The sequence below is a fragment of the Neodothiora populina genome (assembly GCF_041146345.1).
Source record: "Neodothiora populina strain CPC 39397 chromosome Unknown canker_contig_1, whole genome shotgun sequence".
In the NCBI taxonomy this organism is placed as follows: Eukaryota; Fungi; Ascomycota; class Dothideomycetes; order Dothideales; family Dothioraceae; genus Neodothiora; species Neodothiora populina.
Window position 1 is genome coordinate 105,311 of NW_027191419.1, and position 17,655 is coordinate 122,965.

The 17,655-nt window shown below is 51.6% G+C and overlaps 5 protein-coding genes across 5 annotated transcripts; 2 read left to right on the plus strand and 3 right to left on the minus strand.

The window, feature by feature from the left end:
• Positions 1-3,396: 3,396 nt before the first annotated feature.
• On the minus strand, positions 3,397-5,004 carry AAFC00_000024 (uncharacterized protein; the record flags this gene model as incomplete). Its single annotated transcript, XM_069341812.1, has 2 exons — positions 3,397-3,528; positions 3,589-5,004. The coding sequence occupies 2 exons, from the start codon at positions 5,002-5,004 to the stop codon at positions 3,397-3,399; spliced, it is 1,548 nt and encodes a 515-aa protein (XP_069196197.1).
• A 5,310-nt stretch (positions 5,005-10,314) lies between these two features.
• AAFC00_000025 (uncharacterized protein) lies at positions 10,315-11,892 on the minus strand (the record flags this gene model as incomplete). Its single annotated transcript, XM_069342031.1, has 3 exons — positions 10,315-10,583; positions 10,649-11,708; positions 11,773-11,892. 3 exons carry the CDS (start codon positions 11,890-11,892, stop codon positions 10,315-10,317), a joined length of 1,449 nt encoding a protein of 482 aa, XP_069196198.1.
• A 656-nt stretch (positions 11,893-12,548) lies between these two features.
• AAFC00_000026 (uncharacterized protein) lies at positions 12,549-13,010 on the plus strand (the record flags this gene model as incomplete). The annotated part of the gene is made up of 1 exon (XM_069342137.1): positions 12,549-13,010. One exon carries the CDS (start codon positions 12,549-12,551, stop codon positions 13,008-13,010), a length of 462 nt encoding a protein of 153 aa, XP_069196199.1.
• A 160-nt stretch (positions 13,011-13,170) lies between these two features.
• AAFC00_000027 (uncharacterized protein) lies at positions 13,171-14,791 on the minus strand (the record flags this gene model as incomplete). Its single annotated transcript, XM_069342252.1, has 4 exons — positions 13,171-14,010; positions 14,080-14,292; positions 14,348-14,596; positions 14,657-14,791. 4 exons carry the CDS (start codon positions 14,789-14,791, stop codon positions 13,171-13,173), a joined length of 1,437 nt encoding a protein of 478 aa, XP_069196200.1.
• A 1,018-nt stretch (positions 14,792-15,809) lies between these two features.
• On the plus strand, positions 15,810-17,459 carry AAFC00_000028 (uncharacterized protein; the record flags this gene model as incomplete). Its single annotated transcript, XM_069342360.1, has 1 exon — positions 15,810-17,459. One exon carries the CDS (start codon positions 15,810-15,812, stop codon positions 17,457-17,459), a length of 1,650 nt encoding a protein of 549 aa, XP_069196201.1.
• Between the last annotated feature and the right edge of the window lie 196 nt (positions 17,460-17,655).

Here is a 17,655-nt window from a genome sequence, read left to right on the forward strand (position 1 = left end):
AGTACTTCGCGCTCGCTCTGTCGACGCTGGATCTCCATCTCGATGACTACTCCCTCCCAGAGCCGCTCATAATCGCCCTTAAAGCGCGCTAATTCTGTCGTCACGCTGGCGTTGAGGCTAGCCAAAAAGGTTTCTGTCTTCTTAAGTTGGCGCTTCTCGACAGCTTGGAAAGCAGTACGTAAGAGTAATGATTGTGACTCAATGTATTGGAGTGAGAGTGTCGCATTGGACTCCAAGGCTTGGAGACGTTTGTGAACAGACTTGAAGAACGATTCCTGGGTGGTCGGATTGGCGGGTGCGGATGAAGACGTTGAGGATGCCCTGGGCTGGTTCTGCTGTTCTTGATGCTGTGATGCATGTTGTGATGAAGATGGTGGCGAGGGGGCGCTTTGCTTCGGTGTCTCAATAGAGTGTGATGTATTCGCTGTAGAAGCAGAACCGTGTTTCGATGATTGTCCAGCATCAGGTCTGATCGAAATGGAATCGGTAGCAGTGTTTTTCGTTGTGCTGGATACTGGATTCGATGTGGAAGGAAAAGACTGGTTCCACGCTGGTTTATCCTCGGGTACAGTCTCCGTCGACTTGTCATGCTCAGCTTTTTGTGAGCCAGGCATTATCACAGAAGTCGTACCTCCAGCAGTTTGGCCCTGATGGAGCGGGGAGCTTGTCAAGATTGTATTCAGATATGTACTTGAAACAACGGCAGCAGACGTCTTAACACTGGATGCGTGATGTTGTAGTGGTGGCTCGGAAGAGGTCTCTTGTACAGTCGGTGGCAAGATAGATATAGGAGAGCTAGAGATTGGAGATTCAGACGGATCATCAGAACTCGAGGATGACACGACTTCATCACTTGAGGTTGATCCTCCACTTGACGCGCTATAGGTTGGAGGAGCAGGGGGGACATCAGCGGGTGGGGCGGCTGAAGAAGAATCATCGCCGTCTACCATTCTGGAGTCTGCTTCGGCTGATGGATATGGCATGTTGGATGACTGAATAGTCTTCTCTGAGACAACAGAAGCACTGACGGACTCTATTGCAGTGTCAATACTGTCCCGAACTTTGTCGTCCACAAGTGGAAGAGGATCATCATCTCCGTCGTCTAGATGTTCACCACGATTGATATACTCCTGGTTTCTGAACTCCTCCATCATGGTAGTACCATGGACGCGAAGAAGACTCACTGGACAGTAGTACTCGCTGCCAAAATGGGTCAGGAACTCGATCCGTAGATATCTAGCCCAGATGAGCGAATGTTCGACCAGGAAAGCTTGGACGGATCTGGAGTTGGTGGCTTCGAACACGCCGAGCTCCTTCCATTTGTCAGGCTTGACTGGGTACTTGTCGCTGACACTGACGCGGAAGGTGCGAAAGATGGACGAGAAGAACTCGTAATTCGCCAAGACGATGGTATCGATGAGGATGTCATCGCAAAGCTCAATTATGATGAAATTGTTGGAGGCAGAACAAGGATTAAGCATATAGCTGTCCTTGTTCTCAATCAGAATCGCGCTGGTCGACTTGGCTTCCGGGTTCGCTTTCAAGATGGTGGCAGCGCAGTCAAAAGAAGCATAATTGCTCCTTTCCTTGCACGTCTTGCCTGCGTCCTTGCTACGAAGCGTAGGACTGTTGGAAGATGCGCCATCTGCCGTATTGAGTGCTGGTCTGTCGCTTGCTCCGCCCTTGGCAGTCTCTTCTGATTGTGAACCACTGCCGAATCCACGAAAGTCCAACTCGATCTCGCCTTCGTCTCCCAGCGCATCCAAGGCGATGTCAGGTCTAGTACGTGTCTGACCTCCACCTGCGGACCGCTGACCACCATCTGGCGATTGTCCCGCCTTCTCCAAGTTCTGCTTCTTCCATTCCTCGAAGGAGAGGAAGTTGACATTGTCCAGTGGAGAGTCGGTTTCCAGCTCTGTTGCAGGATCTGTTGGCTCAGCCTGTACGCTGGCGGAAGTAAGAGTCTCAGAAGTCGAAGTTGTAGTGTCTTTATCATCAGTCACTACTGGTTGGGATGATTGCGGCTTTGTGTCGCCAGCACTGCTCGATGCTGCATTCGATTCGCTCAATGATGTGTGAGAAGGTTGTGTAACTGTGCTATTACTTCCATGGTCATTACTGTAGTGTGTTGCATGATTCGTAGAAGAGACTGTGGTATCCTCTTGTCCTTCCACAGAAAATGAAGGGCTCTCGGAGTTGTCCATGGAAGGCGCAGTCCATACCGATGTGGGACATAGCTGCGGCAGAGAATGGGTGATATAATTGACAGTTCCCGACCGACACGTCGCCGGCGATCGTGTCAGACTCGAGGGTGAGGTGAAGGTCGTTGTAGTCGTCGCGGTCGTCGTTGATTGGGTCGTTGTCATACTCGAATCGCTGTCAGAGTATGTCCTCCCAGCAGCACTGTCGCTGATATCATGATTGTTCCCAAGTGGGATGCCATTATCGACTTGCGCCAGGCAGAAACTACTTTGCGCAAGCCAAAGCAAGGCAATCGCTAAGCCATTTCGCACTACTTTTCTCATCGCTTGCCAGCATGGTTCATCCTCACGCAAAGGAATCTTTATGTGAATGATAGGGAGGGTAGTTGACCGCTTAATCCCTTACCGTCGTTGATGTTGGACACGTCACAGTCTGGGGGACCTGAGGATAGAGGCCAAGCAGACCGCCCTTGTACTGTATGTAGCCTTCAAAACTCTACTTTATAAATGCTAGAATACACTGATAGTATATATCTGCAGTCTCATATTAATATAACGCGAGCTTTATACAATTATGTTTCAGATGGAAGGTTTCTTTGTCGAATAAGGGTAGATTGTTGGTGGTTCACCATTAGTGATTAGCAACAAGACCGAAACAATTGCACTTCTCAAAGTACTGGTCACATGGACATCAAATTCAAGTCATAATCTATCACTGAAAGATAGCATCACTAATAGACCATGAAAGGCTGCATTTGATTGTTTGCCTGAACGGCTGTTGTCTTTGTCAAAGCTCGCGCTCTGTTTGGTACCATTTCGATCTTGGTGCGTGGTGGTGTCGTGGCTCTGTCTGCAGGCCTGCCGCAGATGGGAAATAATAACAGTCAAAGTGCCCTTCTGACCTAGTCATGGACATGCAATAGTTCTGTAGCTACGCGCTGTGGGAAGTCTTGCCCCATCGTCCATTTACTCCCTGCCAGCCATGCAAACCAGAAAACCAAAGGAAAGATAAAGCAGAAAATTAACATACGGGGGTATGTGGACGCCGAGAGGGAGAACGTAACGCTCACTATCATTCGTCAAAAGGGCTCAGGCTCAACACATAATCAACTCATCAACGAGGCATAAGACAAAGAGACTCGTAAGCATGCAGGGGCCGTGGATTCGTTTCAGCTCTCGCCCTGAAGGCTCGGGGTTAGAGTCCTTCCTGTCCAGCCCGGCATACTCTGATTCCCTTGCCCCACTCCGAGTTGATGACTTGATGTGCGCTGATTCGTCGACTCGCGTGCGGATCGAGGATCGAGTAGATAACGTTGCGACACCGTGCCTGGAGTAAAATGTCAGCATTTATAAAGAAAGAGAAGGTTGTCAAGGAAAGAAAACGTACCCTATGCAATGACTCAATCGGTCCGTATCCAGCATCACTCTTGCGGCCCTGCACGTAGTTGTCGTAAAATTCATCCTCGTCCTTCTTGGCCACACGCCACAAGTGCCGCCCCGTCCTCATGGCCATGTAAATGACACCACAAGCCCAGACGTCGACAGCACGAGGATCAAACTCCCGTTCGATATATTCCTCGGGGGCAATGTACGGCGCACTACCGCAGAGACCCGCGGTCATGTGTGGTTCCGTCTCCCAAGCCATGCGGAAGCATTCGCCGTTGCCAAAGTCGGTGATCTTGAGTGCGCCGTGCGTTGTCAGCAGTAAGTTCTCTGGTTTCAGGTCGCGATGGGCAACTCCCATCTCGTGGATGTACTCGACACCACGCATGAGCTGCAGGAAGTAACAGTCTGCTTCTACAACTTCAAGTTTGCCGGCGGCCAACACCAACGAGTACAGATCACCACCAGCGCAAAACTCCATGACCTCACAGTAATCACCCTTGGCGTCTGTGAGCAGATCCAGCGTGTGTATAACGTTTGGATGGCGAAGCGACGAAGAAATGCAGAACTCCGAGTTCAAGCGCTTGCTGTACTTTTTCGAGTCCTCCTGTGGTCTCCGTCGGAACTCCTTGACCGCATAGAGCTGTTCGTGTTTGCCGTCCTTTGGATCTGTCTTGTGTGCTATCCTCACAATTCCGAAGGCTCCGCGACCGACGATTTCCTGACATTTGCCATATTTCTGCACCAATGTGGCGGTGCCATTGGGTCCGTTCTTTTGGTCGTAAGCGACTCTATTCTTCTCGTTTTTGATCTGATCTACCCAGTTGGCCATCAGAGACAAAGGCTGGTCCTCGTGGTGTTCCTTCTTCTTGCCTCCCAGGAAGTCACGGACCATATCCGTCAACTTTTCTTGACGCTTTGCACTCTTCAGTTGATGGTGGTGCTCGCCGAACTCGTCGACCCAAAACCTGCTGGGCTTGCCGACCTCTTGCGCTAGGCTCTTTTCCTTCCTGGCATCGCTACTGCTTCGTGAAACAGATGTCTCGGTCTTGATCTGTGAAGACTGCCTTGTCACAAGGTTAGGTCGTACGGCTTTGGCCAGCTTGTCCTCGGCTTCGGGGTCTTCTAAAGGTGCTTCAGGAACTTTGTCGGACATTTTCTCTCTCACATTAGGCTCCCGTTCTCGTGAGGACTCATTAGCATCCTTTACTGAGAACATGCGGCTCAATCTAGAGGTGAAAGTAGGCTTCTTCGCCGGTCCTGTTGGGCGCGACTCCCGTACTTCTCCGCTTGAAGGACTACCCGAACGAAGGGGCGACGGGGTGGGTGCCGCCTTGCCGTCCTGAGAATTGATAGATGAAGAAGTGGAAGCAGGTCCGATGGGTGGCGAAGGCGCCTGGCGCTCCGTTGCTACTGCCATATTTGAGAGTTTCCGATGTCGTCTTTTGGCAATTGTTGTCGTCGTAGAAGCTTAGGAAAAAAAAAGTAGTATGGATTCAGACTACACAATCCAAGTGATATTGTAAGGCAAGTCGGTAAGGTACGGAGGCGGTTCACTACGGAGCGTGGGATACTCTACAATTCCCCAAGGACAAAAGACGGCAAGGGGCGCGATGCGCCCTGGAATCTATCTGACCGCTGGTATGTTATGGCGCAGACTCGACGATGACTGCTTGTCGTATGACGATTAATTCTGAATAGGAAGGCCGGCAGAAGAAAAGAGGACCTCTGGTCAGAACCTAAAGGGAATCCTGGACTTGGCACACGGCGGCTGTGCTCTGGCTGTGCTCTGGAGGTAGAGGGGGACGTGATAAACCTAAGCAAAGAATTGATTACCAAGCCTCAATCGTGCCTAGTGATCTAGCGGTGGGGTTGGTGATGTCGGGTGCTCGAGACGGATGCGGAAACGCGCTTCCGAGTCGAGGTTGTGTATATAAGGTAATGGGTCAAGAGATGGGGCCCTGGAGTGAACGGAGAGCAAGGGAGTATGGGGTGAGATGGAAAGTGCGCTGCAGCAGAAAAAGAGCCATGAGGCAGCACGAGAAAGCTAAGAGGGCAGCAGCAGAGACATGACGGATTATTGCATGGAGAAAGGAGAAAAGCCAAATGGAATAATAACGGAATTGAAAATCAAATTTCGACCTTCACTTGTGGCTAGATCCGGAGTGGTTCCAATAACATGTTACCCCCCCGGCTAAGCTTCAGTGAGGTTTTGTATGAGCGATTTTCCGAGCTGGCTGACGCTTGACTTGACTTGTCCTCGCCTGCTCCGCGTTTGACCAGAAAAACGTCAACGATCTTACCACGTCAGAATACCTTACCAACTTTGTTCCAAGGATCCATATTATTGCCAAATTATCGCTAATAATCTTGATGTTTGCGTAAGGCTTGTCGTTGCGATTGACGCTCCTTTCTTTCCGAAGACACTTCGCCTTGCGGTATAGTCACAGCATCGCTTCATGACCATAATAACAGGACCATTGCCCCTTAAAGGCAAGTAATTGTACTGTACCTTTGCCATGTATCTCCTAAGTATTACTACTGTACATGTTAGGCCAGAGAGGAAGAGTGCAAACACAGTACTGCGTCTCCCCTCCACCGAGGCATCGGACAACTTTCTTAGATTCCGCAGGGCCATGATCGGGGTAGCGAAGCTGGCCCGCTTTACAATCAACGTCATACAAGTCGCCATCCATGTTCCGCGTCTTCAAGCCGATCTTTAGACATGAAGGGCAGCTCGACGTGTGGATCTTGTCACGTGTAGCCGCTGAGTAGCTTTTATTCACAACTAATTAATGTCGTTAGTCGTCGCGAAAGTCAAAGTTCTGTACCGGTTTGCGTTAGGCCTAGGTATCACTGTAAAGCATCTTCTCGACCGTGGCTGCTTGAAATGATCGGGTCTGATTGAAAGTCGAGTTTGTGGCTATGCATGACCACGGAGTAAGTACGAGTCAAATCGCCCACTAGTCTGTCATATGCCAAAGTGCCTAGCTTTTTTTTCAAATTTGTCTTATACATAGTCGAATCACACCGCCATGCCCTGTGATCCATAGCAATGATTCGACGTTCTGGGCATCCCGATTCAACGCCGAAGTAGAGCATATGCGGTGGAAAGGGTCACCTCCGTCGACTGCACGCGACCCGAAGTAGATGCGCGATTCGCGCCACACCAGCGCGAGGGTTTCTCCTCATTCTCGTCCTTTGCCCACTGCTTTGTTGCGCACTATGCGGATCCGCGCGAGCGCCAGATGTCAAGCTGACACCACAAAACTTTCAGGTTCCCATCGGTGAGTAAGAGGAGGCACGCTATCGTGTAATCTGCATATAGTAGTTCACCTAGGTAGCTGCGGCCGCCTCCACCAGCCAATGTCTCAGGAAGTACACAGCCGCAAGCCAAGACACAACATGATGATTCTATGAACGGTAACAGAGTTCCTCGCTGTCTCACTTGTTACCTCAGCTTCTCGTGGTACCGTTATTGTAGTAAGTTCGCGCCAAGTGACATTCTTCTCGACATATCTTATCTACAAACGATGATCGATAGGAATTGAGCATGCCGATGAGCCTGTATCGAGGTCATGATCTAGTCGATATTTTTCCTTTACTTGACATTGACGGTCATCAAGGTTGCGCATACCACAACCGAACTATGACCCCTCAAGTAGCCCATTGCCAGCCCGGGGATCGCCTATATTTGGCCATCTACCCCGCGTGGAACTCCAGATCCCCGTGTCGAGATCACAACATGGAGGAAAGGGTGGGATCAATGATCAACCACTTAGTAGTGTTGTAGATCCTCCCTTTATCTTCACCATTGTTTTCTGGTACGGCTGGAGCGGTGTAATCGAGATTCGTTCGCTGTCGGCAGCATCTGGAGGGACGGCGTTGGGTGTCGACGACGACCTGACATGGACTGTATGAGGTGTCTTACCCCTCCGATGCAGTCACACGGATGATGAGGTGACCTTGATGAGATATCCACTATGCTGCATCAACCTCAAGAAGTTGTTTTGCTGCAGCATGTGATATTACTGCTTATACAGGGTGAACTGACTCGTTGGGTCATCTCTCCAGTGAAAGCAAGAGCCTGGTAGCATGCGCAAAGACGTCCGGACCAAGCCAGATTCAATATTCTTGAGATGGTTGGAACGGTAAATTTCTTCCATTGCTTTCGATCTTCTCTACCCGTGTTCTACGATTCAGACGTCGTCGAAGAGGCTGTTTATGCAAGATGCACGTAATCTAGCACACGCGGGTTTCAGTCGCATGTCTGCATATGAGCGAACGACGCGTCCAGCCAACCGATTGGTCAACACGCTTTCTCGCGGCGAGGGCTCCATTGGTTCAACAAGATATATGATCACCCCACATATGTCCTCGATCGATTGCTATGCTGCAGTGTAACAACCGCGAGACTTTTCGGAGTCTTTCCCCATAGCATGTTTGCGAAGAGCCGAATGGTCCCGTTGTGGGTTCCTCTTGATAATCGTACATCTCTTGCCTCGCAAAGACTAGCTAGCAGGAGCAAGAGGTTGCGCTTCTTTGCAGACAAATGTGCTTCTGGGTTGTTTCCACTGCCACTGACGTGCGGATATCCTCACAGCACTGGTATGTGACCAGCCGAAGAGCAAGAGCAAATGCATGCACGTACGATGATGACCTGTAAATCTCACATGCAACCTCGGGACTGGGTCTGTCGTTTCTGATCTGTATGCCAGTCAATCGTCCGCAGGACTTGATCTATCAATGACGATGATGGTGTTTCTGTGCCTCGTTCAGCCTCATACTTGTATGCACAAATTCCTCGGAAGGAAGCAAGGGACGCAGATAGCTGCATCAGACTATCTCCTTGGGAGCTCGACTGTCGTAAGGCCACATCACATAATTGCATTCTTTGTTACGGAAGCACTCTGATGGCAAGCGAAGCTGTAGGTGCATATTCACATGTTCTTCATTGAACACAAAATGGGCGGTCTACTACTTGGTCATGGAACCGAAAGTCGAGTATTTCAGAAATTCCTTTGACATAGAAAAGACTCGACGGCAGTATATCAAACATGTTAGGCGTTCATAGTAAAGACACTCAACGAGTACTTGGTGATTACAACGAAGATAGGTACTGTACCCAGATATGCTCTCCACGTCTCGTAAGTAATCGTATACATGATGAACACAATGAGTCTAATACTCAGTGGGGATATAGTGCACAGGTGAAGCTACTAATGCACATCCTTTCCTTATCCCTCACCATCACACTTTTGGTCCTAGATATATAGCCCTTTGATACCTTTGCAGACCTCCGAAGCATGACACGCAACAGAACAGAAAAAACAGAATCAGGTTATGAGAAAGACATGTCTGGTGGATACCTACCTACTTTGGATGATCAGACAACCACGTGACGTCATGATGTCCGTACAGTGTCGAGTTCTGGTAAAGGGTCGATTAGTAGTAGTGGTCATGATATTATTGGCACAAAGTACCTAAAGTGAGGTATGAATAGAAGGTATCTAAACAGACGACGATATCAAGCTACCTGCGATAGATGGCTACCGTCTTGGATAATCTTCATAACATATAATTGAGAATCGGGGATAATCCAGACTCATCGAACATCTCTGAGAGCACCTCCAATAAAGACGAGCATTCTTGATCCTCCATAGGGTCCACACGAACAGTCCAAAGGATAACAACATCGACCATCTATCCTCAACCAAACCCCAACCAAAACAACCGAACTCCAAACTTCTCAACCAACACACAACAACAACAAGAAGAAGAAGGAACAAGTCAGAAGAAGAAAATGTCCAAAACGCTCCTCCGCGCCTTCGCCCTAGAAGCCCTCGCAAACACCTTCACCCTGCCCCTGCTCATCTCCCCCCGCTCAATCCTGCCCTACCTGGTCTCCGACCCCTCGACCATCAACCCCCTCACCATCCTCCTAGCCCGCCTCTTCGCCGGAGTAGTCATAGGCGCCCTGACGCCGCCTCTGCTCCTCGGTCTCCGAGACGACGAGGGCGGACGCAGAAAGGACGTCATCGAGGGGCGACGCATCGCGTATGTGCTGCTCGGGCTGGGCGAGGTCTTGTTGATTCCTGTGCTTGTGGGGCATGCTTTGGAGGTTTCGTCGTCGTCGTCGTCGGGGGGGTCGGTGAGTGGGATGGGGAAAGAAGGGTTGATGGGGATGGGAGAGCAGGGTGGGTTCACGCCGTTCGTGGCGTGGAATGCTGTGGCGTCGTTGGTTCCGCCGTTGGCTTGGAGGGTTTGGGTCTTGTGGTTTAGACCTGAGATGTTGAGCGGTGGTGGTCAAGCGGGAAGCAAGAGGGACTGAGCTTGAGCTTGAGCTTTCATTGGGGGTTGAGAGGTATCTAGTGCGAGGAAAGGGAGGGTTATAGCGAGGGCTTTCTCGGCTTGTAGAGAGCTATGAATGCTTATGCGATGGTGTTGATAGTGAATTCGAGTCTGGGCCCAAAAGTATGATAGTCAGTAACAACATGTCAATTCCAATTGCTACGCCAGTGATGTGAGAATCTCACTTTGTCTCATCATCACAGGAGAACAGCAAGGAGGCAGATGAAACGTGAAACGCCATCCCTGATGTGAACATGAGGGACATGATAAAGAAAAAAGCTCTGATTTGCTTGTTTTGATATAGAAAAGCGCGGAACCCCGCGACAAACAAGTCTGAATGGCAAACATTTACGTCTTCGTTTTGCATTCACAAGTAAAACTACGCCAACCGCGGCGCGTTGCCGTTCGGCTGGTGCTTGTGCGCCACGACCTCGTCTTCGTCGTCCGTCATGAGTCCATCGAGCTCAAACTCCTCTGCGTCTCTGATGGCCGCGTCTTGCTGGCTGGGCATCTGTGAGTGATGGCCGCCGTTCACCGGTCGGCCGTTTGATGCGTGGCCGTTCAGCTGCGAGTACTCTGGGTCGACGGGCTTGCTGTTGGCGTCCGAGTCGGCATAGTAGGTGTAGAGGCGGAGAAGCATGTTGACGACTGTATTGAATTCGCGATTAGTGGTTGTTGTGCGGGGGATCAAGGACAGAAAGGAAGATACTCACGCAGGAACAGGAGAAAGGCAATAGAGTAGAGAATCAGAATGTAAGCGACGTGAGTGACGCCGGCATCGCTCAACAACTGCATCTGCTCCTCGGTGGCGCCCATGAACAAGAATCCAGAGGCGTAGAGCAAAAAGGGGGCGATGAACTGGAAACTGTTTTGCTCCTCGCCGTCTTCAGTGATGGAAATCCTGTCGCTCAGAATAAAGCTGACTTCGATGATCCTGGCCAGACCGGCAGCCATCAGAGTATAGCCGAAAATGGTGTGGACCATGGTGCTCAGAGGAAGAGCCTGAGGATGTCCAGACATGGCCCATCCGGTGAGCAAGATGACGAAACCGGGAATGAAGTTGCGCTTGGGGCGACCGTGCTTGTCTCTGCTCAGCCAAACTCCAGCAAGACCGGCGCACCACCAGATGATACCCATGCTCGTGTGTTGAAGATCGTTGTGGACCCAGGGGCCGCCCCAGCGGTGCTCGGTGAAGGTGTTGACGCAACCCCAGGCGGCGATGACTACGGAATCAAAGAACTCCTGCGAGCGGCCGGTGCGCCTGATCCAGAGCTGACCGACGAGCAGGGCGATGGTGAGAAGGATTCCATATGCGATGAAAGCAGATCCCATGATGAAATGAGCCAGACATTGGCCCGTGTGATCGCCTTCTCCCCTGCAGAAGCCGAGACTGACGATTCCTCCGAACAGCATCTGCACCCAGGCAGCGACGGGCATAGCCTTGCCCAGCACTCCGTGGACAACAACCAGAACATTCCTGATCTTGCCCATGAAGCCGCGCGCGATGTGCAGCTTCAGGTAGACTCCCAGGCCGATCTGGGCAATGAGCATGAGCATAAGCCAGGTGGCAAACGAGGCGTGGGCATTCGGATGGGCGAACTGGCGACCCTTGTGGGCGTGACCGAGAAAGTAACCAACAACAGCCAGCACGGTACCGAAGATCTGCACAGGCACGTGGAGTCGACTACGCACTATTCCCAGCACCATTCCAGCGGGAAAGACGATGCCCCAGGCGACCATCTGGATGAGGATGTGGATCCATAATATCGAGTCCTGGAGACAAAGTGTCAGCACCAGCCGAGACTCCGAAGGGGGAAGGAGCGGCGAATCAACCTACTATCGGCTCTGCAGAGATGGCGGACCCCTCAGGGATGGTCTCTGGATGATGTCCATGTGCCCGCGCAGTCGTGGCGAGGACCGCTAATGTGGAGAGACATGACAGTGATCGGGTAGCCATGGTCGTGGATGATGAGGCGGAGATGAAGAAGAGGGAGGAGGCGGCGGCGGAGAAGGCGGAAGCGATTGTTTTTGGCAAACTCACTCTTCCCATACAAGATCTTATATAAGCCCCGTCCAGACGATATCGTGTCATATATCTATATCTTCTTGCACTCAGAGACAGGACAGCGCGATCATCGTCAGACTGTTCTTGCGACAATCACAGCAACAATAACAAGATAATAATCTCGGCCTCATGAATAATGTACAGCATGGCAGAGGGCAGATATCAGGAGACGGCGACTTCCCCATCTGCCAACGAATCGCGTCGCGTACAATTAATCAGACGACTGCCACGCCGGCTGGGCGCGTGACTCGCAACATCTATGATCGGTACGAAGATACATAGATCCAAAACACACAGACCCAGACCTGAAACCATCTCATTGATTCATCTTATCTCCCGCATCTTATCTGGCACAATCTAATCTCTACCTGGAATCAACACCACCGCTTTGTCTCGTCTTCTTCGTCTTCTTCTCCTTCCTCTTCCGCTCTGCTTCTGCCATCCATCAGACAGCTGAAGCCACCGATAAACACCCGTTCATCCCAACACCTGGATACTCACGGCGGCTACAATGTGACACCACATACCACACTACGCAAGCAAGATCAATGACCTCACCGTCGGCATCTTCAACCACCACTGCGCAGCCACACGATGATAAAACCAACGACGACGATGGCCATGACCCTCGTACGGTTCGCCTCAGAGCCCTGCGCGCGCGTCGACATGTCCTCTCCACCAACCTCGAGAGTCTGACCGTCGAAAGAGATGGCTTGGTCTCTGATGTACTCGATACGACGACGAAAAAGCATGATGATGATGACCATGACGATAATTGCGGCACCGCACCCCCCATCTCCTCCTCTCCTCCTCCTCGTTCCTCCCCCGACGTCCGGGCGGCGATAGCGGTCGAGCTCGCGAGCAACAGGATCAAAGCCTACGTCCAGCAGCTACAGCAGTACAACGACGTCAAAGACATAGCCGAGCAACTCATGGGCATGATTGCCGAAAAGAGAGGTGTCAGGATCGTCGAGGTGCAGCGCGAGTTTGGAGTCGGAGGCGGAGATTGAGCCCGGAACATAAACACAAGCTGAGAATCAAATCGGACGGAGAAAGATTCAGAACAGACGAGTAACGGTAGAACTAGATCTATCCATCTTACCCACTGCCTATCTCCCTCGCTCAGCACCCGTGAAGCCATGAATCATTGCCTGCGTTCCAACTACAGAATCAGAGCTTGCTCTTGCCCTGGGCCACCCGGTTCAGCTGCAACACATCCCTCGGCGTGAGCCCGTACTTCTTGGCCAGCTCCTTGCTCTTGGCCTTCTGCCATTCCGTCCTGTCCAGCAAGAACTGGCCCCTCTTGTTCTCGTTTCTTCCTAGCTGAAGCAGGTGCACCTCGTCGGGGCCGTCGACGATGCGCATCGTCCGCCCCTGAGCGTACATGTTCGCCAACGGCGTGTCCTGGCTGACTCCCGCACCACCATATGCCTGAATCGCTCGGTCGATGACCGTCAGCGCCATGGTCGGCACGAGCACCTTGGCCTCGGCAATCTCTTTGAGTGCAAATTTGGCGTCTTTGGCGTCAATGGTGATGGCTGCGTTGAGCACCGCGAGGCGAGCGGCGTCGATCTCCACTCTCGACTTTGCTACTCGCTCGAGCATGACACCGTGCTCGTGAAGCATCTTGCCGAATGCCGTCTTGCGTGGGTCGTTCAGACGAGCAAGGAACAGCTCGAGCGCCTTCTCTGCCGCGCCTATGCTTCTCATGGCGTGGTGGATGCGCCCCGGTCCGAGTCGGCCCTGGATGATCTCGAAGCCTTTGCCTTCTCCCAGAACCATGTTCTCCACCGGCACTCGCACATTGTCGAACGAGATGTGCCCGTGGCCGTGAGGCGCGTCGTCGTACCCGAATACTCCGAGCATGCGGTGGATCGTAATTCCAGGTGTGTCTGCGGGAACCAGAACGACGGATTGCTGTCTGTACGGGTCTGCGTTGCTCGGGTCGGATTTGCCCATGGTGATGTAGATCTGGCATCGCCGATCGCCGGCACCGGAGGACCACCATTTCTGTAGGACCAGAAACAGTCAGCGATCAATGTAACATACTTTTCGGAAAAAAGCAGGCACTTGACTCACCGATCCATTCAAGACGTATTCATTTCCCTCCTTGCTGATGTTCAAGATGATGTTGGTTGCATCGCTTGACGCAACGTCTGGCTCGGTCATGAGAAATGCCGATCGGATGTGACCCTCAAGCAGAGGCTTTAACCATCTGTCCTTCTGCGCCTGGTTTCCATACTTTGCCAGAACCTCCATGTTACCGGTATCAGGAGCTGCACAATTGCACGCCTTGACAGGGTCAGTATACAGTCCCAACATATCGTCACTAGTAGATCATAAATACCTCGCTGGCGGTCCTGCTCTTGCCGAGATACTCAGCCATCAGTCCATACTCCAAGTTGCTGAAACCGGCTCCTTCCTTGAAATGGTTCTTAGGCAGGAACATGTTCCAGAGACCCAATTCCTTGGCCCGCTTCTTCAGGTCCTCAATTATCGGAGGGTGAGCATTGAAGCGCTTCTCTGTGCCCTCGCCGAGCTGCTGCTCAAAGACAGCATCTGCAGGGATACATTCTTCCTCGACGAACTTCTCGACCTGCAACGACGGTGAGCCGACAGTGACGAATCGCATAAATCTCAACTAGCAATGTCTTACGATGTCGATGGTCTTTAGCGCTCGCTCGCTCACATGTATCTTCGCAATCAGAGGGATCTTTTCTGACGCCTTTGGCTGAGGAGCAGAATCAACCATGAGGTTCTGCGAGAAGTCGTTCTTCTTTTGCTGTGACATGGTATCGGTGCGAATGGTACAATAGATATGAACAGCAAAGCGAATGCCGGATCAAGGAGGACGGAATGGATAGAGAAGCTCAGCAACAAACGATGGCAATTCCGTTATAACCAGCATCAATGATCCTTTGAAAGATAGACCGAGGTCCCTTGCGAGTATGGAACGCCTTTACTCCACCAACCTGAGGTAAGCTTCTGCTCTCACCCTCCTCAAGCTTTCAATGGCCGCCGCCCCCCTCGGTCTCTTTTATCCAGCTTTCTGGGGTAGAAGTGTGGGGAACCGAGGCACGCGAAACAAGCCCGCACCCGTCACCTTTTTGCTCTTTATCGCCGCGGCATATAGCCGGTCAAACGTTGATCCTAATTCGACTCTACCTGCAGCTCTGCGCAATCTCGCGACGGCTTGCTCTCCTCGTGTGTAAGAGAACGGGAAGCTGAATCAAGTAGTGTAGTGTGAGGGAGGTGGCTGCGACCTGTAGGATCGAGTACAGCTCACAGCAGGTAGGATACCGCAGCTTCAACGGCGAATGAATGCAACGCTGGACGCCCTGCATCATATGGTAGATCTTCTTTTCTCGAGATCATGTGTCGTACAAGTACTTGGGCTGCTGGCTGCGGGTCGCCTCACGATGGCCCCAATAACAGTCCAGGTCATCCCCTCGAACAACAGGATTCTGCCAGGCAAGTAATCGTGGCTATAGCCATACAGGAAGTCCATAGGCAGCCAGTAGACAACGGCACGACGTCGTCATCATATAAGAACCACTTTCCCAGTAGTGGGACCGCAGTGTCGTACGCCTTGATGATTGGCGCTGGGTAGCGGTGAAGCCCAGATCAGGCAGTGCCTTCACAGCCTCCGCCTGAGTTTCAGATCATGCACATATTTCATGCACCTATCCTTGCAATAACGCCATTGCATACAAAACCCCACAAGCTGCCTCCAACATGGGGGCAGAGCCATTTTCTACCCCGATGTTCACTTCTCATTTACCGACCTTAGTCGCTGCCGGCATTGGAACATGAAGCTCGAACTGGACACTCCGCGAAGGCCTTTTCGCCCTGGCGACACCATCACCGGGCACATCTACCTGGCCGCCGACGATGTTGATGTTTCCAAGACACATCTCATTCTCGAGAGTCGTGCCAAGACTAAAACCGTCGAGAAAAGCAGTGATACCAAAAACGTATACCGCGCGAGAGCACCGCTCTTGTACCAGTTGCACGAATTAGAGCTCAACGTTCATGCGGTCCCAGTCGGACAAAATTGCAGACTTGTACCCTTCGCGTTACCCATTCCCCTGGACGTGCAGAAAGTTACGAACATTCCCACCACAAAGGACGGCATCTTCAAGTCATATTGGACGTACGACTGGGGAAAGCAGAAAGACAATTTCCAGCACGAGGCTGGACACCCTCTACCGCCAACCTTCAGAGCCGGTCCTCGTGGAGTCTTGACCAAATCCGAATGCTATGTGGAATACTGCATTACCGCCGTCGGATCTCGAGATGTACCTTCGATCGACGACGGGGCGTCTGAGCAGCTGGAACCCTTTCGTTTCGATACCAGGCCTTTCTGGCTGCAGAGCGCCTGCTCCATGACAGAGGAGGACTTTGAGCTATTGAAACGTACCAAACGCAAGATTGCGCAGCGCATGACTGTCCAGACTATGCGGCTGCTACCAGAGATCTCGGCGCGAGAAAAGGGCAAGCTTACTTTCAAGGAAAAATGGAAGAACGCCTTCAGCTCCTCGCGCCTACCAGAGGTCACATTCCATATGGCACTCAAGGTGCCTACTTACCTCCACGTTGGCGAAAAGATGCGCCTTGTGTTGATCATGGAGCGCGTTGATCCCACAACAGCCTCGAACGGTAAAGGGAAGAAGAGCCGACCTCGGGTGCAGTTTCCTGATATTCAGATCGACAAGGTTGAAATTAAGATGAAACACATAACCCAAGTACGCACTCGTGGCATGATGAAGATGCACACAGATCATTGGACCGAAGCTGCTTGGACGGATGTTCAAGCCCATGGTCTACTGCACATGACGTTGCCCATGTGGGAAGGCGAACAAGCATCGCCCGTGCATTCGCCGATTGCATCCGACTTGAAGCATCTTACTACTGTCGTAGAAGCTTCTGCCAAGGAGCAAAGTCTAGTATCTGGACAATCTCTTGATGCAATGTCGCGGACATTTCACCTTCCGTCCAGCTCTACCGCTCCGTCTCGCCTGATTCCAACTTTTTCCACCTACAACATCTCTCGCTCTTATGAACTGCGTATAACCCTCGCATTCAGCTGTGCAGGCGAGAAGTTGTTCATGAATTACAACGCGCCCATCACGGTGTACTCTAAGCCCACCATATCGACCAAAACCGCACCATTGCCTGCTCGACGAGTCCAGTCTATGTTCTCGAGTGTGAGTGAGCCGGCTCCAATCGGTGCTTCTCTGATAGGTGATCCTCATGCTTTTGATCTTCGTGATGACATATCTGAGCCTGCCGTTCGGGTCGACTCTGGACTCCCGAGCATACGGACGTCATCTGAGGATTGGGGCGAGTACAAGCTTACTCCTGACGATAGGCTTGCCTCGAAAGAGATGGCTGGATTTGCTGTCGGCGCATTAGGAACTGCTGCTGAGATTGCAGATATTCTGTCCAACGCTTTATAGTCTGGCTACTATATGTGCAGTCGATAAGACAGTCAACAAACCCAAGCCACCCAGCACGACCACCATTTACGCGATTCACGACGAGACGAGATTCGATCTAATTCTTTCATTCAAACCTGTACAATTATCGTCCTTTGCAAACCTTTGCAAAAGGCTGTAAAATTAGCAAGACAACATCCGCCAGCATAGCCACGCT